Here is a 26,446-nt window from a genome sequence, read left to right as displayed (position 1 = left end):
ATGCCAGCATTCTGACCCAAATTGGTTGGAATTTACCTCTCCACTTTTACCCCTATCTATCTTCTAGATATTCAAGCCCCAGCAAATGACCAAAGGATCCTTTTATTAGCCAGCTGAGGAACTAAATTCCTCAAAGGATTCCTCTCATCTAACTCAGACACTAATTTTGGGATGACATGAACCATCCTCTGAAAATCCTCATTTCCTTCTACACATTGGTATGTACCTTTAGCAGAATTTCACTTAATGTAAAGCAGTGTACATATTGTTCAAAATACACCAAAAAAGAGGTCATAAAATGTGATGCAGACTTTAAAAAAAGTCTGCTTTTCAAGAATTTGAGTCTTATTAGTGCAGTCATCAGCTACAGCAGCCGGACTTCAAGAAGTATACAGTGGCTGGAAGAATTGACCATATAGCATAAATCAGTCCAAACCAGACCCTGACCTAACAGAGATCAACTTTGAAAATAGGAAGGTGGAACTATAAACCTCTGAGATATCACTAGTCAAACGATCAATGGTAATTAGTAATTACACTGGCAACTTAATTTTTTAATTCAGAAGTTCAAACCTGGACTTAATCAACTAGTATGAGCTGTTCTTAACGAATGTTTACCATGAAAGATGTTTGCAATGTGCTGCAGGCATAAAAGCAATTCCTATGGTTTAGCCTTATACGTATTAGAGATGGCAAAATGGACATGAATTCTGAGAAGGAATCATTAAATTACATAATGAGAACTGTGTAGTCCATTAACATGAGTAATGTGACAAAATCCAGGTAGTAAGCAATAAATTTACATCTGCAGTCAGTTTCAATTATAAAAATTGCTTTTTTCTAGTAATGCATATAAATCCCACCCAAACACCTCCATCTAAAGCTATTACATAGTAATAGCTCAATAAGGATGTGCAGTTACAAAGGATGACGAACGTGCAAAAAAACCTATCAGAAGCGCGGAGCACGTAAAAAGCTCCTGATTTAAGAGTTCCGGCATGTGAATGTCAGAGGTCAAAGCAATGAGCTATTAAAGATACTTTCACTTCCTCAGAAATGAAGTGCCGTCCTGGGCTCAGAGGGGAAAGGTTAGAAAAGCTGTTTATCTGCCGTTCCGTTCCCATTCTTCCTTCTGTCAGGAAATCCTACATGTTCCTACACCCCACGCAGGGTTAACCCCGGGTCATGGCCATTCCCCAAGTAAGTGCCGGGCTGTGATTGAAGTGCAAAGACCACACGTTTTTCTCAAAAGCCCCGTTTTGCTGTAAAGCTCAGCTCAGCTAAGCCTCTGCGGCATATAAAAGCACAGACTCTTCACCACTTCATCGCTAAAGGACAAGCGAAGCCACAACCATGGGTTTGTGTAAATCAATGGGGTCATTAACAAAAATAAAATGTTATTTTGTAGTAGTTTAGAGCTACAGGAAGAATTACAAATATATACTTAGAGCAGCATGTTTAACCTGTGGAGAGGGGAGAGAGGTTGTCCCCTCCCCAGGAGCCACAGGGAACATTGGGACAGAGAGAGAGGAGCTTAATAAGCAAACAAACCCCATAAAAAAGACTCCGGGAGTTTGCAGAAACAGGGATACAGCACCGAGGTAAGAGCAGAAAGAAACTACCTGGAGCTGGAAGGGACCCCAAAGTGCTTGCTGTGATGAGGAACCCACCAAAGAGTTGCTGGATTAAGTGCAAACCTGAAGGAAAGTACATGTCTGCAGGCAAACAGTGGGCAGGGGAGGCTTTATCTATTTGTATTAAAATATTATATGTTAAAATACACAAATGATATATAAATATATAAAGGATACATATATAATATTTATATTTTATATACACACACATATATATTATGTGGTCTGCCCCATTCTGAATTTTCTCAGTTTACCAAAGTTTTTAATTCTAGTTAATGTATTAATAGAATTTAGCTTGAAACTTTAAACTGCTGTTGATTGCTGAAAGGGCTCATTAGAGAGAAAAGACCAAGGAACTTGAAGCTCAAAGCTCTAGCTGATCCAGTGACTCGTCATATGTAAATATTAGTCATAATATATATTACTATAATTTATATACATTAGTTCCATTTAATATGCATACCCACTCATGCTGGTAATTTCATTTGAAGAATCATTATAATATGAAAATAGAAGTTTGCTATGCTTCCCAAGCTACAGGTGACATATAAAAATATACAAAATATACCTTAATACGAAATGTCAGGTGGTAGGTTCATGTCATGGTGTAAAATACCATAGCTGATTTTTAAAGAAGTGTTGTTGAAGCTTAATTAAAAACTATGGAGAGGTTCAAATTTAAAACTGACAAAGGAGATTCAAAACAGCCTCATTTATACAACATCTTCAATGGCTTTCAATGAGGAAAAATACTCAATATTTCTGCATCATTTTTCAACAGAAATCAAAACATCGTATAGTAAGAATAATAGAACATACACATTAAGCAAATAATGCATTAATACAAATATTAGAACAGAAAAAAAATTGTAATGAGGTCTTCAGATGACAAGTCAAGTTTTTCTCTTTAACAACTTGAAGTTTTTAACAAAAAAAGAAACTGGTTATATTCCCCAGGTTAGGTAATGTTGCAGATATCACACAAATACATATATAACCATAAGCGAAGTGCACACACTCTATTTGCAAGCCTAACAGATTACTGAGCGCAGAACATCACGCTCAGTTTCTGTGTCCTATTTGTTTCTAAAAACAGAAAAATCTGTTATTAGTCATTTAATCATGAAAATTTCATGCTGTTCTCAGGAGTTTGAGAGTGAAGATTATTTTATCATCTATTTTCTTACCAAGTTTATCAGTTGGGTGTGGACGATGTCTTCCACCAGTATTGCAGTTTCATGCAGTGGCCTGCGTGCATCTCCTAAGGAAAACCTGAAAGAAAGAGGTTTATTGCAAGGTTATGAAATTAGTTAAAAAAAAAAAGTAGGTGGTCTCCAGAGAATTAAAAGGAAAAGAATACGAATAACAACAACAAGCTTAATACACCTGTATGTACAGAAATGGATCGCTCAGTGTGTTGCAAGAAATATAAACCAAAGTAATCTGGTTAAAGGGACAAAAGAGCTGCAAGAATGTATCCCAATGCGCGTGGTGAGAAAAACTGGAAAATTGAGGAAACAGAGGAAAATTCAGTTTGTAGGAACACTTGAAAAAATAGTAGCATGTGCATTGCTATGAGAAATTCTGTATTTGCAGCCCATTTTGCTTACGAAATTACCAAATAAGTGTTCTAAAATGTAAAATGCTAACAGATACTTCATCTCAAATTTAAGATATGGAAGGAACTACTATGAACGAAAGGTAAAAATTTTTATACATAATAATATATGAGAAGCTCTTAAACTCTACATTGCAAGATTAAATGACAAAAGATCATAAAGAGATTATAGTTTTCATATAATATCACAAACAAAAGGCAAAGCCACTCCAATAGGTGTCATTAAATGAGAAATTGTGACCATGGGCTTTTTGCACGGCTTTGTCTTTAATACCAGGAGTTGGTCTCTACACCTGACTTAACTGCTGGTATTCAGCTAAACCTGGGATTGAGCCTTTGATCTGCGATGGGCAGTGGCCACCACCAAACTACTAAAAGAGGCTGTAAATGCTGTAGATCTGAATTCCAGACCTTCAGGCTGTAGCACCTCTGACCCACTGCAAAGCCAGAGCTTTTCCCATCCAGCATCCTATAAGCACTATGTCCTAAACCTTGACACCCTATGAAACTGTTCATTCAATTTGGGATGGTGGGTTTTAGCTCCAGAGCCAAGCAGAGTACAGGGGCACTTCATTCAAAATGTCTACAAGATCCAGGTAGGGCTGACAGATTCACTTGTTGGTAGCTGTACTCCTTCAGAGAGGTCACTGAAAACCCAGAGAAGGTCTTTTAGTGTCCAAAATGACTGTAGGTTGCAAAGTCCACCCCCCACCAGTCCAGCTCAGTTAGTCTAAGGTCTACCTTCATCTGGGTAGTTGACCCGCAGTCTAGAGAAAGCAGAAGTTCTGTTACTTTATGCAGTTTCCTTCATCACATAAAGTGCAAAAAATGCTGTTTCAGCTGACTACTGTCTGTTCTTTGCTTCCAAAACCTACATTTTCAGATCAGTCCCACATAACTGAAATGGGGTATTCAAGGATTCTAGCTGTGGTTCCTGGTTATATACACGTGTATGTATTGAAATCCTCCACAAATTTCTCTGTGCTACACACAACTTTGAAACATTTTCTTAATGTATCAACCATACAACCCATTCAATAAGGATGCTATAAATAAGTAATACTGGTTTTGCCTATTTGCTCAGACATTTGTGAAATTGCTAGAGGATTCATCCACATCCTTCACTTCCTCTCATTTCAGTTCTCTTATTTACAGATGGGCACCTTTCTTTTCCATGGTGTGATTAAAAGGATCAAGAACTGACTCAAGCATTCTCATTCTATATGAAAAATCTTGTCCTGCTACCTGTGCATGAAGGAGCAGAGAAACATGACTGTGATGGGATAAAGAAGAGGTAAGAGAGCTCTTAAAAAGGGGATACTCCTCTTGACACATCAATTGCTTCACATATCCGCACCACAGCACAAACCATTCATTCCCCAGAACGACAGCAAACAAAAATCAGCCAGAGTCAGGGATAAATTGCTTTGAGAAATTTGCTCATCTGACTTCCTACATCACCTGCACATTATTTGGCAGAATATTTTTTGAAATAAAATTGTCCCTCTCATGAAACCAAAGGCTCTCACAGAATCAAGGCCCTCATGAAATCAAACTTACTAACTATTTTAAAAGTTTACCAGTTGCTTTGCTTGTGGTCCCTCTGTATCTGACTTTCGGCTATATCATCTTTGAAACCTTAAGCTGTTTGGTCCAAAAGGGCTTCCATGGGGCCCAACATGGGCTCACAGAAAACATCGTATCATTACACGCATGTCAAAATAAAAAAAATGCTATTCACAGGATCACAGAATGTCAGGGGTTGGAAGGGACCTCAAAAGCTCATCCAGTCCAATCCCCCTGCCGGAGCAGGAACACCCAGATGAGGTTACACAGGAAGGTGTCCAGGCGGGTTTGAATGTCTGCAGAGAAGGAGACTCCACAACCCCCTGGGCAGCCTGTTCCAGTGTCTGTCACCCTCAATGAGAAGAAGTTTCTTCTCAAATTTAAGTGGAACCTTAAATTCCACTTAAATTATTCCAGTCTTACATCATTATAGTGGAAGCCAACTCACTATGTTTTCAAAGACTTCCTCAGGGAATTTCTAAAAAATATTCTCTCTCCTATGCCTGAGTTTTTAGAATAAGAAAAATAGTATAGTAAAACATAGTCACTGTAAATGAAATAGCACAGGCTAGATATAAAACTATTTTCTTATAAAAATAGTGAAAATTTATTTATAAGCAAGATTTAAACTTTTATTGGTGAATATTGCAATTATTTCTTTACATAAGCATTCTTCTATCATCTAGTAAAACAGTATTTCACCTATAAACAACTAAAAAGTTATACAGTGGGTTTCTTTCTCCTTTCTCTAATAATGAAATTATATTCAGTGTTCTTCAAATAGCATTTGAAATTCTAATGATTTAACTTCAGCTTGATACTTGAAAGAGCACAACAAGAAATGCTCAGGCAACATCTGAGCATAACCCACTGTACTATACTAGTCATAGCATGAGGAAATTACACCATCTATTTGTTCTCTATCATTTGCCTCCCTTGTCGAGACTATCGACATCTTAGAGAGATGGTCACGTTTTATAAGGTGTTGTACAACATCTCTAAAATCAGCACAACTCAAATAATTTTCTCTCTCTCATGTAGGAGTGAACACGTACATGAATTATAATGTCAGGTGTTTCCTAGGACTATAAGCACAGCACAGAAAACAATCCAGATCATACTAAGTATTTTATAAACTGCAAATACCTGGATATTATATAGGAAACACATATAAAATTAGAAATATTTCTTACCATATTACACCGGAATGTAAGGTGATATTAAAACTGTCACAGATTCAAAACAAGTGCTCATATGGGATAAAACTGAAGTTTTTTGGTTTGTTTTTTATAGTAAGGTGCATATGTAAATTAAATAGAAAATTTCCCTTTTATTTTTCTAATCACACAAGGTACATAAAACCAAACAGAATTCAGTTTTCACAACCATAATATGTTGTTCATTCTTACTTGCTGACCTTTAAATATTTACAAATATTTTTGCTTTCTAAGACTTAGAATGCAAAATAAAACAACTATGTAAGAGAGTCATAAACTCCTGGTTGCCAGCATCATCCCCTCAAACATAAATGTATTTTGTTCACAGTTTTATTGCCAAGCATCCCATATATACACATGAAAGGTTTTTGATTTTCTTTTCAGAAAACAACACAGTGCAAGAACAAAACTCCATTTTTGGGGCAGGATGCTGCCTCTGTGCTGAGATGTCGGCCCTGTCTGTCTAGAAATCTCTCTCACAAGTAACTCTCAGCTTCCTAAACGGCACAAGAAGCAGAAGAGACACAATCAAGATGCAGCACATTGATCTGAGTGGAGACAAATATAAAATCTTTTGGCTCCATCCTGATGCAAAAAGATATGTCAGAGGCGATGCTGAAACATGGAGAAGAGAGATGCAAAATCAACCGCGCTACGTAGAAAATCAAGTTCCAGAGGCACCTACTTTCTTCCTCACTCACACTCTTTCTACCTTCAAACGCTATTTCTATCTCAGTTTGCCTGCACTGCATTCCCATGTAACTTCTGCCAACTTCTTTCCCACACACAGAAAACTAGATACTGGCACGGTGGTTTCGGCAAAAAGCAAAACCCACCACACCTACCCACAGCCGCTTCCTTTTCCTTTGCGATGGATATGGGATTTTTTAAAGACTAACAAAATGTAAAGCTTCAGTCCTTGTAAACTGTATTTGTATAGCATTTGATATATTTCTCAATGCTAATATCCTTATAGGATAATATTATTTAAGACTCCACATACAACCTTTTTTTACCCCTTTCTGCTACCAGAGGTAATAAGTACAAATGCAGAAGCAGTTAATGTAATAAACTCCTCTATTTTTCTCTTCACTTTTGCCACTGTACTTCTCCATAGCAGAATAAACACTGAACTAACAGTCAGGAAACTCAGATTTTTGCCAAGTTGCAGAATACAAGGTATGTTAAGAATCAAAAGAAAACCCTAAAAAAAAAAAAAAAAACCAGAAACAAAAATTTGGTGCCCTTGCTTCTTGGAACCGAAACTGAACTTGATGTTTTAACGTAACTTACAAACTTCATTTCACGTGTGCTTTGCTTTTAACGGTTCATTAGAGAGTCTTTTAAAGCAACTTCCATTCCTAGAAGTATAAATAAGTCTTCCTATGAAACACATAAAAACTCTGTTGAAAATAGAAAAGAGCTGTTTCCCCACAGGTAAAAACTGAAGAGAAAATATATCAAAATATAACACTAGCAGTGCATTAAACCAGCAAAATGATATGGAAGAACATCCTTACACCAGGAACATCTACCCATTAGACATGTCCTACAATAACAAAGCCTTCTTAGAAGATCCAATTTCAAAGGTTTGTCTGTTTTATGGAAATATTTTTACAAGGGGGTGATCAACTTACATGGATTTTCACAGGAGAACTAAAATAGTAGCACGGAGAAAGAAAAGACTGCTGCAGTGCTTTTATTGTTTACTTTTAGCTTCTATTTCTAATTTATTTAAGTTCCTGTAATGATGTTTCCAGACTCATCAAAAGGGGTAAATATCCAAGCCGCTAAATGTCTACGCGAAGTATCACGGCACACGGTGTGCAAACACACACGCGCATACTTGGCACACGCTGAGGTACAACAGCTACTCATGGTGTAGGGACCTACATTGGTAAGAACCTCAAAATCTTTGGCAGCTACAGAAATTAGATAAAGCCCTTTCTTTGCTCTATTTCTTGGGGTTTTACATGCCTGTGAAAGGTACTGGGGCCAGGCACAGCACAGACTTGCTTGAAAACCCCGATGGAGAGCTCTCCAGGTGGTCAGACCACCAGGAGAGTGGGCTGTGGGGACAGAAAGCTGCTGAGATCTCCCGCCCTCCGCAGCCTGGAAAAGCCGCCCTGGCCAGAAAGGAAGTGTGACCGGGGGCTGGGAGTGCGCTCAGCTAGAATAAATAGTTTCCCTTACTGGGGCTTCTATTGAGTTCATACCATAACAAAGCTGCCCCAACTCACGTGGAATTTACCACCTTGAATAAATTTGATGAATCTAGCCTGGGAAAAGTATAAAAACAGTGAGGTAGACTGGTGGAAATATGCTGTTCGTTTTTTTTTTTTTTCTCTAAATCCTTAATACTTTTTGTTCTCTGTTTCTACATGAATGATTCATATATGAGGTTCAACAAGGCCTAGTGCCGGGTCCTGCACTCGAGTCACAACAACCCCAGGCAGCGCTACAGGCTCAGGGAAGAGTGGTTGGAAAGCTGCCTGGTGGAAAAGGGCCTGGGGGTGTTGGTGACATGAGCCAGCGTGTGTCCAGGTGACCAAAAAGGCCAACAGCATCCTGGTTTGTATCAGGAATAGTGTGGCCAGCAGGACCAGGGCAGTGATCGTTCCACTGTAGTGAGCACTGTGGAGGCCAAACCTCAAGCCCCAGGGTCAGTTTTGGGCCCCTCATGACAAGAAAGGCATTGAGGTGCTGGAGAGAGTTCAGAGAAGGGAACGGAACTGGTGAGGTGTCTGGAGCACAAGTGTGATGAAGAGCAGCTGAAGGAACTAGGGGGTTCAGCCTGGAGAACGGGAGGCTGAGGGGAGACCTTATCACTGTCTACAACTGCCTGAAAGGAGGTTGTAGCATGGAGGGGGTTGGTCTCCTCTCCCAAGTAACAAGTGATAGGATGAGAGGAAATGGCCTCAAATTGCTTCAGGGAAGGTTCAGATTGGAATTTAGGAAAAAAATTCTTCCTGGAAAGGGTTGTCAGGCACTGGAACAGGCTGCCCAGGGGAGTGGTGGAGCCACCATCCCTGGAGGGGTTTAAAAGATGTGTAGATTAGGTTCTTAGGGACATGGTTTAGAGGTGGACTGAACAGCGTTGGGTTAACAGTTGGAATTGATGAACTTAAAGGTCTTTTCCCACAGAAATGATTCTATGATTTGCAGCAAAGATGGGACCTCCAGACTTGAGGGGTTTTTACTCATCTGAAGACCTTACACAGGACAAGCAGATGCCTCATCTGTCCTCAGCAAAGGGGTATTTATTTTCTCCTGCCTGTTGGGCTGGGACTGTGGGTCACAGGGGTTCATGTGCCCACAGTGCCAGCAACAGGAGAGACCTGCGTGGGTGTACACTGTGTACGTGTGAGTGTAGCCCATAGGATAAGAGGTCTGGGATCCAAATATCAAAGTGGCAATAAATATGGGCTGGATACTGGAAAGAACAGAGGATCTGTGCGTTGGCAACTGGAGGGACCAGGAGGTCCACAGCAGCTGCTGGGGTGACTGAGGGACCTGGGGCTTGTTCAAGAGACCGGTTTGCTTGTGTGTCTGTGCATGTGAGGACTGAGGCTCTCCAGCACTTAATGACTGAGCTTGAGGCACCTGGATTAGGCAATTCCTAAATCAGGACCTGTGTTGAGGTATCAGACTCAGACTAGGTGTCTCTGTGAAGGCGAGTATTTGTACATGAAGAAAGATACACAAAAATATACTGAGGAGACTGAAAAGGAAGCTTGGAAGGTGTTCAGCCAACACATAATGGGAACCTAGAGACTAGACTTAATTCATATGTAGACAACAACCTGCTGACATCTGAACCTGGGTCTCCGTACTAGCAAGCTGATTCCCACCCTGCATTTTTATCTGACCAACCAAGCAGAATATGATCAAGATGTAATTGCTCACCACATTCAGAACCACCTAATTCACTGTTACAAATCTAAAACCAGGCAAGGATCCCATGAAATCACAGAGGACAAATCAACTAATAGATATATTTGGACTGGATAATATCTGGGCTCACATCTCCTCAGTATTGTAATACTGTATACACAGTAAATTTCTTTTCTGTCAGCTGTTTGGCCAGAATGCATTTGGAATATGCAGCATATAAATTCTCAGAGATGTTTCCATATTATAAGCAAATGTCCTTCTAAATATATCAATTATTTGAGACCTGACAGGCAGGTGGTGACAAAGTAAATTGGTTTTATAGTACTATAGTACATCCAGAAAACCGCCAGCAATTCAAACACCAGAAGGACAAGCACTGTGAATCACTAAAAATCAGTAACAAACTTTGGAAAATCAGTAACACAATACATTGAAGTAATTCAGCTTGTTGCCATCAGAGGTTGAACATGAAGATAAAAATATTGAGATCTGGTTTCTTAGATGACAAAAAACTGGGAAACTGCATTTTTCTTTCTGATGAGCACAGGAATGAGCCTGTCATTGCAATATATGTTCCAGAGAAAATAATATAGGGGTAGTACCTTTTTCAACACCTCAAAAGCTAAAGCTAGCTCTTCTCTCTCCACTTTGTTTGCCACAGCTGTTGCTGAACAAATTAGGCACAGTACAGTCTGCAAGGAAAGAGGTGACTGGTGCCAGACCAGCAAATTGATTAGACACGCACAGGAGGACACATTGTATGGAGAGTGGAAGAGGAAGAAAGAACATCTGGGAGGAAGAAATTGCCCAAAGTAAAAGGACAATTGCAATAGGGGAAAGAGGTATAAACAATGAGATCTCAAAATTATTTCTATTTTATGTTAGGATACATTACAGAATCACAGAATGACAGAATCGACTGGGTTGGAAAAGACCTCAGAGATCATCAAGGCCAACCCTTGGTCCAACTCCAGTCCATTGACTAGATCATGGCACTAAGTGCCATGTCCAAGCTCAGTTTAAAAACCTCCAGGGACGGTGAGTCCAGCACCTCCCTGGGCAGCCATTCCAATGCCTGACCACTCCCTCCATAAAGAAATTCTTTCTAATATGCAGCCTAAATTTTCCCTGGCAGAGTTTAAGCCCATGCCCCCTTGTTCTATTGCTGACTGCCTGGGAGAACATTACATCAGAGAGAGATGATGTGATAGATTGTTGTTTTGTAGACATTGTTCCTTCCTAATACCATCAGTGGACTTAGTAAAGGGACATTAATTTAAAAATTAAATGATCTTGCTTGCTTATTACCTTGGCTTAACTAAATACAAGAACAATTTAAAGCATTGAGTTGTGTTAACTAACCAGCACATTCTACCACCACTAGGTGAAAAAGCACTGGAACTTTTATTGCTATTTATATGTTCAGCTGCTTGTCAGGGAACTTCCACCAAAGCCCATTTAAAAAGAAAAAGTAATCTTAATTACAATTAGAGTTCATATTCGACACATTTATCTGCTTGGACTAACGAATGCAAGTTTACATAGGTTTCATATGTCACACTAAATACAGTTCTTTACCAGTGCAAGTATGAGAGATATTAAGTCAAACCTCAAGTTGTAGCTGTGTTAGCTTTTTCTTTAAAGTTCAGAAAAATCACATTTAAGTTAGAATAAAAACAAGCATTCAAAACCTACAGCAATTTTAATAACAGAAATTACAAAAATTAGGGTTATTTTCCAAATTTATTCTGCCAAGACTTTCAGTGGCTAAACTTGGAAGAAAACACTAGCATTTTGCAAGAAGCAATTCTTGGAGCGTCAGATTGTCTTGTGCTGTTTGGTACATCGGTAATTACCCAACAGCGGTTTTAAAAAGCTTGTGTGGCAACTTCTAAATAACCTGCCCGCACTTTACACTGTCAAATGAGGCTCCAGGGCTCCTTAACTCCAATTGCTGGGAGGAGGTTACAGCTCCACCGAGCGGGTCACTCACCCTCAGCAAGACCAAGGCAAACTCGAACACATGTACCAAGATGTCTTTGGGAGAATTAGTTGTCCTCAACATGAAGAGGAAACCAGAAATGTTGATTTAAGTGATATCACAGACTCCGGTTTGCACTGTCCACACGTTCTATAATCAAGCAAGGTCTACACGTACATTGGTAAATGAAGCTTCTCCCTAATACAGGGTGGTGTAAACTTAAACTTGCGCTAAGCCCACTACAGAATAGTACTAACAAATTCAATTGCCAAATTACATCAAGAGAAAGCATACAGATTTTTTTACATCCTCACAGAAAGAACAGCTGAAAAAGCAGACTCTGGATATTTTAAGAATCCAATTTACTCCAGGGTAGCACTACTCCTTGTTGTAAAGAAAGACAAATAACACGATCCCCTACTCCCAGCCACACTGCCTTGATGATGCCTGCAGATATTGGAAAAGCATAAGCAAGAAGATAAATACTACATAATACCATTTAGTTATTCAAAAGTACATAGCGACAAGTAAAGAGATAAGACTTAGAAAAGGAACATTTAGAATAAATTAGAAGGAAGACATGAGCTAAAACCCCTCTGTAACCATCTCAGAAGGAACAAAAGTTTTTACTGCTGGAAATACTAAAAACTAAGCTTAACCAAGAACTGGGGAATCTCGTGATGCTAAAAAAGTGCACACAAAGAAATCTCGATTATGTGATTTAAAATACTTAAAAATGAGAAATGATCACATTCTAAAATGATACATCAACTGACAGATGGTTGTCAGAACTGAGTATTTGGAGTCTGAAATAAGCTTCAATGATGCTTAGAATCATTAAAATTTTAAAACCAGGAAGAGATTTCATAATTAATTATTCTGTACTTATATAAAATATATAAATGTTTAAGGGTCTTCACTACAGATGTATCTCAATTACCATGGTGGAAAGCAACATCCAAAGGCATCAGTCAGGTTCATTGCTGCACTGAGGTAAGATCTAAACAAGGCAAGACCTTTTTAAGAGCAACTGTGTTTACCTGCAAATGGAAGTAGCTTGTTTACACCATGAGTTCTTAAATGGTAAGGCCTGTCAGACAGCAGAATTAACAATATCAAACATTTTGCCAAATGAAAAGTCCGATTCTTCTCACATAAAGACAAACTCTGTCCTCAGTGATGCCACCATAAATCAAGAATAACACAAAATCCTCAGGGAATGAATTTCAGAGATGATAAAGTCTCTCAGCTCCATGGGAGGTCACTCTGCCTTGATTCAAAATGTTATTTTATTTCTAATCATGAACGTTCTGAATCATGTTCTTAAGCTGAGATCAAAATTGTTTTAATAACTTGTAGAAAACAAAAAAATATCCTAAATTTTCCCCCTTAAAAATGGCAAGTATCGTTAATCTTTCTTTAAATACACTATAATATATACAGTAAGAAATCTGTATCCAATGTTTGCCTTAATAAATTCATACTTATACCTGGAAAATTACTGTATTGTAGGACAGAAGAGGGGAAAAAAGAAGAGATCACCACTATACTACTGCCACTCCATGAATAACAGAACAGGTGAGGTAGGTGGAGACATATGGAGATAACTAGGCCAATCCTCCTGCTCACAAAGCTGTGTCCAGTGGGTTTTACATACCTTGTTTCCCTGAAAATAAGCCCTAGCATGACTTTTCAGGATTTTTGAGGATGCTCGAAATATAAGCCCTACTCCAAAAATAAGCCCTAGTCACAGTTCATTAAAAAGTCAATTTAAATAGTGTCCAGGCAGCTATATATGTAAAAAAATAAGCATCTTTGGGAGCAAAAATTTCTTCTTGGAAAAGGGTCACCAAGCACTGGAACAGGCTTAGTGGTGGACATGGCAGTGTTAGGTTTACGGCTCAACTCGATAGTCATAAAGGTCTTTTCCAACCTAAAAGATTCTATGATTCTATGAAAACAACAGAATTTTTTCTTATACTATTGTAAACACATTCTAACTACTGAAAATCAGCAGATTTATCCCAACACAAAGCTCTGGCAAGAATTCTTTCAGTACCACTGTATACTAATCAGAACACACCAGACTCAAACACTTTAGTCTCTTAAATTCATTTTATAAATCCTTATGACCAGCAAAGGGAAAAAAAATTAATTTATTCCAGTTCTACAAGACAATACGTTCCATTTGCTCATTCACAAAGGGTTTCAGTTTCTCAGGAAATAAATGAGACAAGTGTCATTGTAGACTGTGCAGACTGGACTATGATCATTCATTTCTGCTCAAGGAAAAAGTTCATCTCAACAATATACCAAACACAAATGGAATTAAACAAAGCCAAGAGAGATGAATTTTCAGTCTGCTCTCATGAGGACAGGGTGAAAAAGTGATGAGGAGAGCAGAAGTCAAAACATCATTTCACTGTATATACATTATAAGTGTTAACCAAATGTGGAAATCCCTAGCTATTTTAAATCTAGATTAAAACCACAAGACAATTTAAACTAATCCACAAGATACAAAATACGGATGAATGCTTTATGCTAATTTTTAGAGAAATAATATTATTCTTTTTATATTCTCCAAAATGTCAAGACCATTTTTCATTGTTGTAAAAATTCAAATCACAATTGTATGAATCAGATCTTTGTGTGTTAGGTCATTATATCCAATTCTCAAATAACACACTTTCTTATCAGATGTTAACACATTTTATACCATCAGTTTTTTCCACTTTACTACCCTTCCTGAAATCAAAGCCTGGATAAAGGAGACGACTTGTCCACGGTTGGTCTGTGGTAGAAAAAGCAAGTGTTACTCCCTGTGCCTCCCATTGCCGGGTGGTTAACAAGTGCTCTGCTGACAAATGGGGCTTTGCAAATTAGATTTATTTTAATAGTAAAATAGCAAATTAGATTTGATTTTCATAGTAAAACAAAATTATATGGAAAGTCCACCTATGCACGCAGAGAGCCTGTATTCTCATTATTCATCTTTGCAGAACTCGTATGATAGATGTTTCAGTACTCACTGTAGTAATGGGGAGAAAGACAAAGGGGTGTTGAAAAGCATGACCTGTCTCAAAACTAGGGAAATATTTGAGAGCATTACAAATCTCAGCATGTCTTGCAAACACTGTAAAACCTAACTATGAAATTAATATTCACAGTATTTCTAGACTGATCTTTTTAGCTATTATATATAATAACAAAACAGCTGTAAAATACTTAATTTGACTTTTGGATTGTGAGGAGTCCACAGACCACAGCTTGGAAATCTGTGCTCTAAATTACAGTTGGAGACATGGCGGTTCATGCTTTCCACAAGTAACGAAGCACCACAACTTCCCAATTACCAAAAATCAAGCTCCCTGTGAACTGTTTCAGTGGTTACTCCACGTTATCACTGAACCTGTGAGTGAAAAACAAAAATAGAAATTATTTCCCCCCTGGGCCCAGACCAAATCACAGAATCACAGAATGTCAGGGATTGGAAAGGACCTCGAAAGCTCATCCAGTCCAATCCCCCTGCCGGAGCAGGAACACCCAGATGAGGTTACACAGGAAGGTGTCCAGGCGGGTTTTGAATGTCTCCAGAGTAGGAGACTCCACAACCCCCCTGGGCAGCCTGTTCAGTGTCTGTCACCTTCACTGAGAAGAAGTTTCTTCTCAAATTTAAGTGGAACCTTTTGTGTTCCAGTTTGTACCCATTACCCCTTGTCCTACCATTGGTTGTCACTGAGAAGAGCCTGGCTCCATCCTCCTGACACTCACCCTTTATATATCTGTAAACATTAATGAGGTCACCCCTCAGTCTCCTCCAAGCTAAAGAGCCCCAGCTCCCTCAGCCTTTCCTCATATGGGAGATGCTCCACTCCCTTCAGCATCTTTGTTGCCCTGCGCTGGACTCTCTCCAGCAGTTCCCTGTCCTTCTGGAACTGAGGGGCCCAGAACTGGACACAATATTCCAGATGTGGTCTCACCAGGGCAGAGTAGAGGGGATGAAGAACCTCTCTCGACCCACTAACCAGATATATAATATATCTACTAATAAGAAAAGATGAACAATAGTTAAAATATAGAACAATTATTTTGAATAGTTGTTTTTAATTTAGGTTAACTTTAGAATGTGCTTAACACACCAATACTCTCATTTTTTTCTGGAACTAAAATTCTGCCATAAGCTAAAATCTCACTGAAAAGGACAATGCCTTAAAAATAGATTTTATTTCAGAAATCAAAGTACACAACCTTCTCCCTAGAGTAAGAAACTGGAAGTTCTGTGATAAAATCTTTTCTGGAAAGTCAGTGCAATTCCATATCAATGGTGTGCTCTTTTTCCTGCTTTCAAATGGATTACTTAAAAGTTTTAAAATGTTATAACCCACAATAATCTGTTCCAGGCACCAACAAAAAGGAAGAAAAAAATTACAGAAGTCAAGATGTCGCCTGGAAGCACTTTATGGCAAACATTATAAAGATAACACAGAGCAGAGAAGCTCTGCTTCAATCCATTACAAATACCCCATTCTTCTTAAAATCACAAAAATGTATTTATAGTAAAGAACTCTTACAGGCTTATTTCCTCAGAAGATGTAAGTACAATTTGGCAGAATTTCTGGAAGAAGAAAAAAAGAGCTTTCTAAAATATTTATGTTTTACAGTCACCCGTGTCTTGATCTACTTGCTAGAAAAACAAAAGCAAGGACTTTGGAAGATGAGCATGTCCATGTCTGCTAATTATACTTTAGCTTTTCATCTTGTTCAAAATGTGCTCTCTAGTAGTTTTTACTGAGAGCAGACACTAGATCATCACACAGACAATTAATGTCTCATTAAAAACATACATTATTTTTCTAATTTACTTATTGACTTAATATATTGTTTAAGGGAATAGATGGGATAAAAAACAAAAGGAAACAAAACAAAACCACAAACAAACAAAGCAACCAAAACAAAAACAAACAAAAAAGCCACCAAACAACAACAAAAAACCCAAACAAAACAAACCAACAAACAAACAAAAAAACCCACCAAACCAACCAACAAAAAAACCACAACCAACCAACAAAACAATGAGAACACCAAAGGGAGAAAATACTGGCAAAATATATTCGTGTATATACAATCTATAGATCCATTTTCCCATATGTCCCAAATGACAGTGTAGATAGTTGCCCTCTCTTCTTTTACCCCAGGTCCCTCCCAAGACTTACAGAGCGGGGTGTACACAGTAGTAATAGGCTACACTGACCCCCTTGTGCGCTAAAATGATTAAATAATCATGTTGAGTGCAGCACTGATCAAAAAGCAACAAGAAACAGCTTATTTTACATTTCCCAAAATACACTGTTTTAATCTTTTCAGTGAAAACTGGTTCGGTGGAAAACAAACAAGATGTAAAAATCTGGACTTTAGAAAGATTTTCTCATAAGCAAATTTGGGATGATGTATGAACCCTTAAAAATGTTCACTTAAAAATTAAAGCTTCAAAAATATGAAAAACATTTTGTTTACCAAGGTAAGAAGCAAATTCACAAGGACCAAACATGTACTGCCTGTTTAATAACAATAAAAGACAAAAAAGGGGGGACAAGTATCACTCTTGTAGGGCTCAGAAGAACATCATGTGAAATAAATGTATAGGTAATTATTTCACTTTATTGATGGTAGTTCAAAAGGGGTCAATGCAAAGGACAACTTGGCATCCATTTCAATTTGCCTTTTTTTTTTAGAGAAAAAAATACTGTATTTTCTGACCTTTCTCAATTAAAAAAGACACAAATATGAAGTGTACTAATTCAGGCAAAATGTGCATGACTTGCTGTTTATTGGTGAGCATGTAGGTTTGAATAACGGGCAAATAGTAGAGAATTACTATAAAATTATAGTTGGATTGAATTAATACCTTACTATGAAATTATAATTTGAATTTACAAATATGAGCATTTAAAACAGAATTTTTTTTAATCACGGTCCACCCAGTCTTATGCCCAGTACATGACTTAACAAAGAAAATCATTACCATGGATATTGTATAATAATGTTGCTTTCTTATCTGTATCTGTAGAACATGTGAGATGTTATCAGGTAAAATCCTAATTCCCTTATTTATCAAAACAGATAAGCTAGACAAAATAAAAAAGCATACCGGAGAGTCCAAAAGTCATTCCAGTCAACACCTCCAACTACTTATATAGCACATTTCTGTGATTGCAGAAGAAAAGACTTCTTGAAGAAATTCAGCACATGTGCAGCATCCTAACCAATACCAAGAGATGCTAAGTGGTGAGCAGCTATTAAAGATAAAACACACTTCCAAAATAAGAATTAATTTGTATAGACAAAAGTCAGGAATTGCCATGCTTAAGGGATTCAGCATCCCGACTTTCCCCTTCTTGTCTTCCTCAGGAGCCGAGGAAGCAACGGCTGGAGTCGGGGAAAGACCGAATTCTCCAAGAAAAGCTGCGGTTTCACTGAATCACACACTATGGAGGCAACAGCAAATGTAATTTTTGGTATCGGAATGATCTGTTACAGGAGAGTAATGAACGTCCCCCTTCGTGCTGCAGTTATTGAACACTTCTCATTTCCTTCCTTTCAGTTTCAGAGCCAGAGAAGAAGGAGCAAGAGTCGCTCCCCGGGGTGCCATGGATTGGGCTGCCACAAAACACCGAGGTATTATCTTTTTATTTAAAAAAACACAAAACAAACATCCTGACTGTGCTTCTATATCCAGGCGCAGTCGTTGCTTCTTAGGGCTCCAGCTTGGCACCACTCGACACACAAGCGATGGTGCTCGTGGCTGAGATTTGTGTGGTCTACGGTAAGCTCTGCTTCCTCGAAAATGTGTGGCATCGTACAGAGTTTATTTAGAACCTAAGTCTCTCGGGCACACTATGTAAGCTTATTGTTTATCGTTTGCTGGGGAAGTCTTCTGAGGTCAAGGTAAAAAAAGTAGGAGGTGATATTTGATGCAAATGTTCCAAAGCACGTTATGTGGTTGCATGGTTGCGGTGGCCCCCGGAGCACTTTGCTGGTGGTCCGTGGAGATCTGGCTGGTAGAAGGTGCTGGCTTCCCCTGTTTCCAGCTGCTATATCATATTTAATGTATTTTTAGCTTCACTTAATATTTTCCTAATATTCCTTTTCCATGTAAGCAATTAGTGTGGTTACCAGGGATGGCAACAGAAGTGATATCCAGCAGCCAGTGGAGAAGAGGTGGTCTTCACAGCCACGTATGGGAGAAGATCCACCACACAATCTCCTTAACACCCCTGTTTCTCCCCACTGAAATGAACAATTTACTTTTTCTCCCCAGAAAATCCTGCTGACACGCACATTATTATTACTGAGGACAAAAGAACAAACTAACAAGTTGCAGTTTTTAGCCTTTTTGCTATGAAGTAAAAGAAAAAAATATCCCCATGAAGTCGCATTCGCTTTCCAGATTAAGCTTACAAAAAAGACATAGACAAGCTATAAATGCAATTAAGAAAATATGTGAAATTGCTGGCCTTGATTTTTGCAGGTATATGCTTTTTTTAAATCTTAGCTTTATGATGTAACTGGAAATTATTAGGTATAGTAGAAATGTCTGCAGAGTTAATGCACCAACCTGAAAAGCAGAAAAAAAGGTTTCTGAAAAACTTTTGGCCATGACCCACTAGAATTGTACTATTTTAACAATTATTTTTGAAAAAATTGAGAAGTTTCTAGGATTCAAATAAATTTTCCAGTTAACCACCGCTGCCTTAACTCATATTAATTTACTTTCATCTTGCCTTTGACTAATCAAGACCGACTCATCAGTTGGAGACAACTTAAAAAATACTATGTGGAAAAAAAAATATTGAATGGGGAACATTTGCTGAACAAAGAAAAGTCTCTTTATATACTTTTTTTTTATTTTCATGCTTATTTATTTATACATGAAACTACACCGACTCCAATTTGCTTGTGAAGGTATAGTTGAGAGAAGTCAGTCCCTACCCATGCAAGAATGCATTATATTACCTTTAAGGAAAATATACAAATATTAGCAAAGGTACAAATTCAAGTACTTGGCTTCTGAATTCTGCTACCTATTCGGACAATGATGCTTATATACGAGTGAGACTTATTTGGGAAAACAGTCCCTGGAGGTGGGGATTTGATGTATTAGAGGGAGTCATTGCCTCCCTCTGAAATGCAGCAGTTCAGGCTCCTGACGTCTCCCCCCTCCTCCACATTAGAGAGGGGGATTTTTTTACAGTTCTCAAGAGCTTTTGCCTGATGCCCAGAAAACACCAAATCCCTTATTAGTCGTAGATGTCTGTAAGATTGCAGTAGAGCAGTCTCTCTGAACCACTTTCCGAGACTTTCCAAATGAGGGCCTTCCTAAACCTCAGCTTAAGAAAGATTTAAGGAGACTAAATTCGCTCATCAGTGGCTGACAGAGTAAAACACCAAATTGCACAAAGCTGGACGGAAAAATCACTTCCATGGATGAGGGTTTTTCCTCCTTTCTTTTCCCCCAGCTGCTTAATCATCTTCTAACGGTTACTGTTCTTCCATCACTTTGACAGGGAGCAGCAGGTAATGCTTAAAAATTAAGCAACAAAAATAATATTAATAAGGTGGGGTGTTTTTGTTTTGTGTTTTTTCTTTTTTTAAAGAAATAAAATAAAAATAACACCACTGACTTGTAGGTCCCGACTTTGGCATCTGTCCGGACAATTAAAGAAAAGTAGGGAGTATAAATATGTTTTTAGAGCTACACAAACATTTTCTCTCCTTTTTCCCCTCTCCTTTCCAACAAAGGTATTATCTACAAAGGTAACAGCACTACTCTTGAAAACCCAACTCCATCAAGATAGAAGGAAATACAAACTGCAGGGAAAGCTGTTTTCATGGACATACTGTGCAACCATGAGCCTGCTTTGTATGGGCAGGAAATTCTCAGGAGTTTTCTTAATGAAAAAAAAAATCACTAAAAAAAGATTTGCTGTAAATATCTCGCGAGCCATGACAAAGTACCTTATAAAATATAACTATTCATAAACAGTCTAGCCTCTGGAATTAAAACACTCACACTTTCTATTAAAAGGTGCTTAGTCACAGTTCACTAAATATTTACAACGAATCATTTATTCTCTAATTTCATTGACTTTACTGTCGTTAGCAAAAGTCAAGAAAACTTCCTGCATGTGTGTGAATGGCTTGTGTATATAAACCGCAGCTCGCAAAGTCAATTTTATGGAGGCAGAAAGATTTTCACATTATAGAAGTAGGTCCTCTTCTTCTGTACAAAACTATTTGCTTAAAATTCAATTGGATGAAAGTATTCAAATGAATTTGAATCAGAGGGCACAAGAGTAAATTGACATTATACTGTACAGGACAAAAAGGAAAATTAAAAAGAAACATAGGTCCTCACATTCCCCAGCTCCTAATTTCTATCCGTGTGTTCTGCGGACAAATCACAGCATCCTTTCTCTGTTACTTACTTTAAACACAGTCATGGAAATAGAAGCTCAAGAAAGGAAAGGATGAATCAAAAGTGCATTATGCACCGTTACAGAACCCATGTTATCAGAAAGCAGCGTCCATATTTGAGCTCTTGGTGTTGAAAGGCATTTCATCAAATGAAAACAGAAGTTTTTCTGCCGTTGCTTGGATGGGGAGGGAACGTGACATTTGGGGTTTCTCTTTTACGAAGCTGATTGAGATGCTGTCCCAGCAAGGGATGCTCAAATGGCTTTGTAGGGAAATGAGGTGCTTAGAAAAATAAACAGGTCTCTGCCAAAAAATGCAGGCTCTAATACTATCAGAAAACAGACAACCTCCCACACTCAGCACTGACAGTAACATAATTCCTCTACGGGCCTGTCAAACACAGAATACTTTAAAATGGTGTGGTTTCATGACACACAAATATATTTCCAGTGAGGCTTACATTAAAAGCACCTAATGGATTTATATGAATACCTATATCTGAATGCTGCCTCCATACAGAGGAGTGTTTTGTTGTAACTCTCAACCCTTTCCATGGTTTGATATCATTAATTTGTACGGTACTAGCAAGGTTATCGCTATCCTCTTGTTGACATCATTTCTGCCCGTTTTCCCTGTTCTAACTCTTGCTTCCCGCTATTGTTGCTTTAAATTCCCTGATGCACTTAAAGACAAACATAGGTTTTGGGTACACGTCAAGATGACCGCAGACAGAGAACTTGGATGATGAGTTGGCTGGTCTCAGACTCCAACAAGAACTATCATTGTCCACAGTTCCTTTACCAGGACAAATGGCAAAGTTGCCAAAGAATTACTAGTGAAGACCTTGTGGGATAACAACGGAGCAACTGCTAATTTATATGCACTTTCTATATTTTTCAGTGGTAGTTTTGTCCTAGAGGAAGGAATTCAGAGGAAGGACTTGATGTTTGTTAATTCATCTCCTTTTTTAGAGGATGAAATAAGGTTCATGTCTACTCTTTTCAAAGACACTGAGAATAATTTCTATATCAAATATATCCATATATATCAGCAAAAAAAATCCTCAACTCAAAAAATCCCCACAAACAAAACTAAAATAAATGCTTGAAGATGAGTATTCACACACACAATCATAGGATGGTTGGGGTTGGAAGGGACCTCTGGAGATCATCCAGTACAACCCACCTGCTAAAGCAGGTTCAGCAGAGCAGATCACACAGGAATGTGTCCAGGGGGGTTTGAGAAGAGAAGGAGAAGGAGAGAGAAGGAGACTCCAGAGAAGGAGACTCCACAACCTCTCTGGGCAGCCTGTTCCAGGGCTCTGGCACCTCACAGTAAAGAAGTTTTTCCAACCTGTTAGCAATAATCCCAGGGGTGAGGAACGCAAAAGGTGCCATTTCCAAATCAAGCTTTAGCTCTGCCCTCCTTTGTTTTGTGAATACCCTAGAGGTGTTGGCTGCATGAGCCCAAGTGGAAATCTGGTGACCGCAGCACACGCAGACTTTCCGCAAGAATCCTGGAAACAAAATGGCTCAGTAATACAAAGACAAATGGGACTGTTCCAAACCCTTTCCTCTGAAACCAAAAAAAAACCCACGCTGTAGATTTGTGGCCTTCATACTTACCCTCCCCCCTTTACAGGAGCACCGACGACAAAAAGACCAGAAAGCTTTCCTGAAAACCAGGCACAGCTCTAATCCATGAAAGGAAAATTTTCACAGACTAATGGAAGCGGGTCACCTCAGTCACAGGTGTCATCTTCAGCTTTGCTTTTAAAAGATTTATTAATATCTGACCAAAAAGATCAGGCAGATTAAGAATCAACCACTGCTTCCCCTCTGTTGAACTCTTGCATTGACTATCTCGCTGTTAAAAAGATGCTCTGGTTTTAGTATTAATTTACCTCCTTTTATTTTTCAGTCACTATCAATCATGCATGTGGGATTTGACACTCCAAAAATCCCAAGAGATTTAGTTGATAAAGTCATTGGAATGCAGACAGAGACTCTGTTGACCAAATGTTCGGTCAACGTTCTGGTGATAAAACAAAATCTCTGGGCTGCACAAACCACAACAGCATTTTAAGACTTTTACGGTACAGAATTGGACACTGACTTCAATCACTTTTTCTGTGAGATGACAGACCTTAATTTTCCATGTTAACAGTGACCAAGAACCTTTTTGACATTTTATTTCATAAAGCACACAGTGAGCGATTAAAAGAAAGTATGTATGATTTGGAAACATTCCTGCCACTGTTTTCACAACACTCCCCTATCCCAAAAGCCAGACAGGAATATTTAGATTAAAACACAGGCAGTTCATATGAGTCCACGCACTAAATGATCAAGATCTGCTACTGTCCCTATCATTACCTTTGATGCAAAATAAATCTTATGTAACTACTCTGATAGTTATACTTTGAGCTACTACACTTAAACAAAAAAAAAATCAAATTCAAAACTAAAAGCATATTAAAATATTAAACCTATTTCAATGCTACTGGTTTTTAAGTTTCTGCCTTTTGACAGCCATTCTAACCAATATGAGTGACAAACATTGTAGGATGCATGATGACTACTGAAGAAGTCGTATAGACAATGTCACTAATACTGAAGTTTTCATGTACACTGAAGGAAACCAGTACACTTAATACGCCACACATTTCTATAACCCATAAAATCCTGATGACACCTTTGAAATCTCCTACATGTTCTAGATTTCCAATTAACTCTGGATGTTACTTTCACTTACCAAAGTATCATCACAAACTGCATAGGCAATTCTAAACCAAAGTAAAATATGTTATCTTGAAAAAGAATCATGTAACAATGACTGACATAAGATATATATTGTAATTTTGTCTTTAACACGAGTTACTCAAGCTTGAAACAACACACCCTTCCTTATCTTCAGTTTTATGGAAATAATTTTGTCATTATTTCTTCCACAGCCATAAACAGGGCAAATTAAACATCTAGTCTTTACTGTCCTTACATGTGAATTTAATTCTGGATTTCTTTGTATAATGAAATAAACAGAGGTACTCTGCTTGGGAAAACACCATGTAGGAAATATGGCTAAATGACTTCAGATGCATTTTCACCAACTAAAAAATGGCAAAAGTATTGCTGGTGAGAATGATTTATGTGTAAGCACAATTAATGTGCAATCACATCCCAATATTTCTATCACATTCCTATATTCCCATTAATGAGATAGCAACACAAGGAATGACCAAAAATCCAACTAAAAGACTGGCATGGATTATCATGTTCAATGCGGAGGATCCAGGAGATCTCAGTGTAATTTTGGATGCAGCAAAATAATGTTTTAAATGACCAGTTAAAGCTTTCATAAATAAGTTTAGAAAAAAATCTACGTTGCAGATTATGCTTCTGATAAATAATGAGACTGATTATGTTGGTTTTTAGCTGACATAGTGATAATTCTAACAAATCCTTTGTATACTTCCTATTTCTTCCAATACAGTCTTCCTATATTTTTAAATCCCTTTCCAAAATTGCATCAGCTGTTTTAACAATTGACAGTATCACTTAAGTGTGTGACTTAAAAAATATAACTGATCGTAGTGTGTGTAACCTAAAATGGATGACTTTCTACAACTAGAAAATTATACGGTGTTTGAAAATATGCCAACTCATATTCTAAAGAACATGACTACGGCTACAACTTTACTCCATGCATGTGTAAGTCAAGAGATATTTAAAACTGTATTAACTTGCTATGGTCATTCCTAATTGTAGATGCTTGTACACAGAGAAATTACAAGAGTGGCATTAACAGAGACTTGCCCAAATATTGTTAAAATAGAGAAAATGTAGCATTACAGACAACGGCAATGGACAAACTGTTAAAAATATACTCCCCCATACGGGAGAAGAGAAAATAAAGTCTCAGTTAATCAACTTTTGTAATTAGTGCTATGGTTTCTCATGCTTAACAGGATGGAAGCAAGCATGAAATCCGAATATCACAAAGACCTTTACAACTAGGAAAAAGAAATCAGGTTAGATGAGGATACAAGAGGACTGTTTAGTTCCTCTCTTGCCTTGGTTTTCATCCAGCTTGTACACTGCAAAGGCTTTAATCTCTTAACTACTGTTTCATTAGCATCTTTGCAGAGATTCAGGGTGTTTAGAATATCTGGGAGGCTTTCATGTGCTAGAGTTGAAAAGCTTCATACAAGAAAGCAACAAGTCTTAGCAAAGTAAGCCTTGGCACAAAATACTATATCATTTTAAGTTTATGATATATAAGCACCTTGTTCCCATGCCTGGCACAGCAAAAAAGTTCTAAAAGAACTATCCTAACTTGTTGACCAAAGCCAAAATAACCCAGATATTCAATATGGAGGGTAAATGCCTATAATCACTTCACCAGAGGAAACACACTGACAACCCACAGGCCTGGTGGAACACCAGCAATGGACACCAAGATAAAAGCTTTACAGCAAATAAGATTCAGGGGAGATATTACAGTTCTTGTGAAACCTCTCTTAAAAGTCCCCAATGAGGAATCACTCAGTCATAGAGTAACCAGAACAGAATTGCTGTCAAATACCAAACTGCTGAAATGCCAAGTGACTAGATACCTACTAAAAATTTTGTCGTATAATGTCCTAAATTCTAGAAAAAAATTACTAAAAATTTTACTAGAATTTAAGGCGAAGCTCTTTGAAGATGTTTAATAAGCATATTCTAGGTGAAATACAACAGTTACTGCTGACTAAATACTTAATATGAGACTTTTGAGAGACAACTAATTCATATGTGAAAGAAAATAAAATGCACATCAAACCATTAATAAGAAGTTCATACTCATAAAGCAAAACCTTATGAAAGGCCTTTTTGAAATGCTTCAACACCATCTAGTTCAAGATGTCCCTGCTCATTGCAGAGGTTGGACTAGATGACCACCTCTCTGGGCAACCTGGGCCAGTGTTTCACCACCCTCACTGTAAACAATTTCTTCCACATGTCTGGCCTGAATCTCCCCTCTTTTAGATTAAAACCATCACCCCTTTTCCTACTGCAAG

At 38.1% G+C, this 26,446-nt stretch overlaps 1 protein-coding gene across 13 annotated transcripts in view; it reads right to left on the bottom strand.

Moving 5' to 3' along the window:
- SUPT3H (SPT3 homolog, SAGA and STAGA complex component) overlaps nucleotides 1-26,446 on the bottom strand; it is a 285,459-nt gene that overhangs the window by 138,362 nt on the left and 120,651 nt on the right. For 11 of the 13 annotated variants that reach the window (XM_082049036.1, XM_082049035.1, XM_082049030.1 and 8 more), the window contains one exon: nucleotides 2,822-2,906. In XM_082049036.1, coding sequence (XP_081905162.1) covers nucleotides 2,822-2,906 — 85 coding nt within the window. Of the gene's footprint in view, nucleotides 1-2,821; nucleotides 2,907-18,061; nucleotides 18,081-22,509; nucleotides 22,600-26,446 lie in introns of those variants that run through there. The other 2 variants (XM_082049033.1, XM_082049034.1) reach the window with 2 other exon arrangements.

The sequence above is a fragment of the Streptopelia decaocto genome (assembly GCF_964273445.1).
Source record: "Streptopelia decaocto genome assembly, chromosome: 3".
Classification (NCBI taxonomy): domain Eukaryota; kingdom Metazoa; phylum Chordata; class Aves; order Columbiformes; family Columbidae; genus Streptopelia; species Streptopelia decaocto.
Note: the sequence above shows the minus strand (reverse complement) of the source record. Positions and strands in the feature narration are given on the sequence as shown.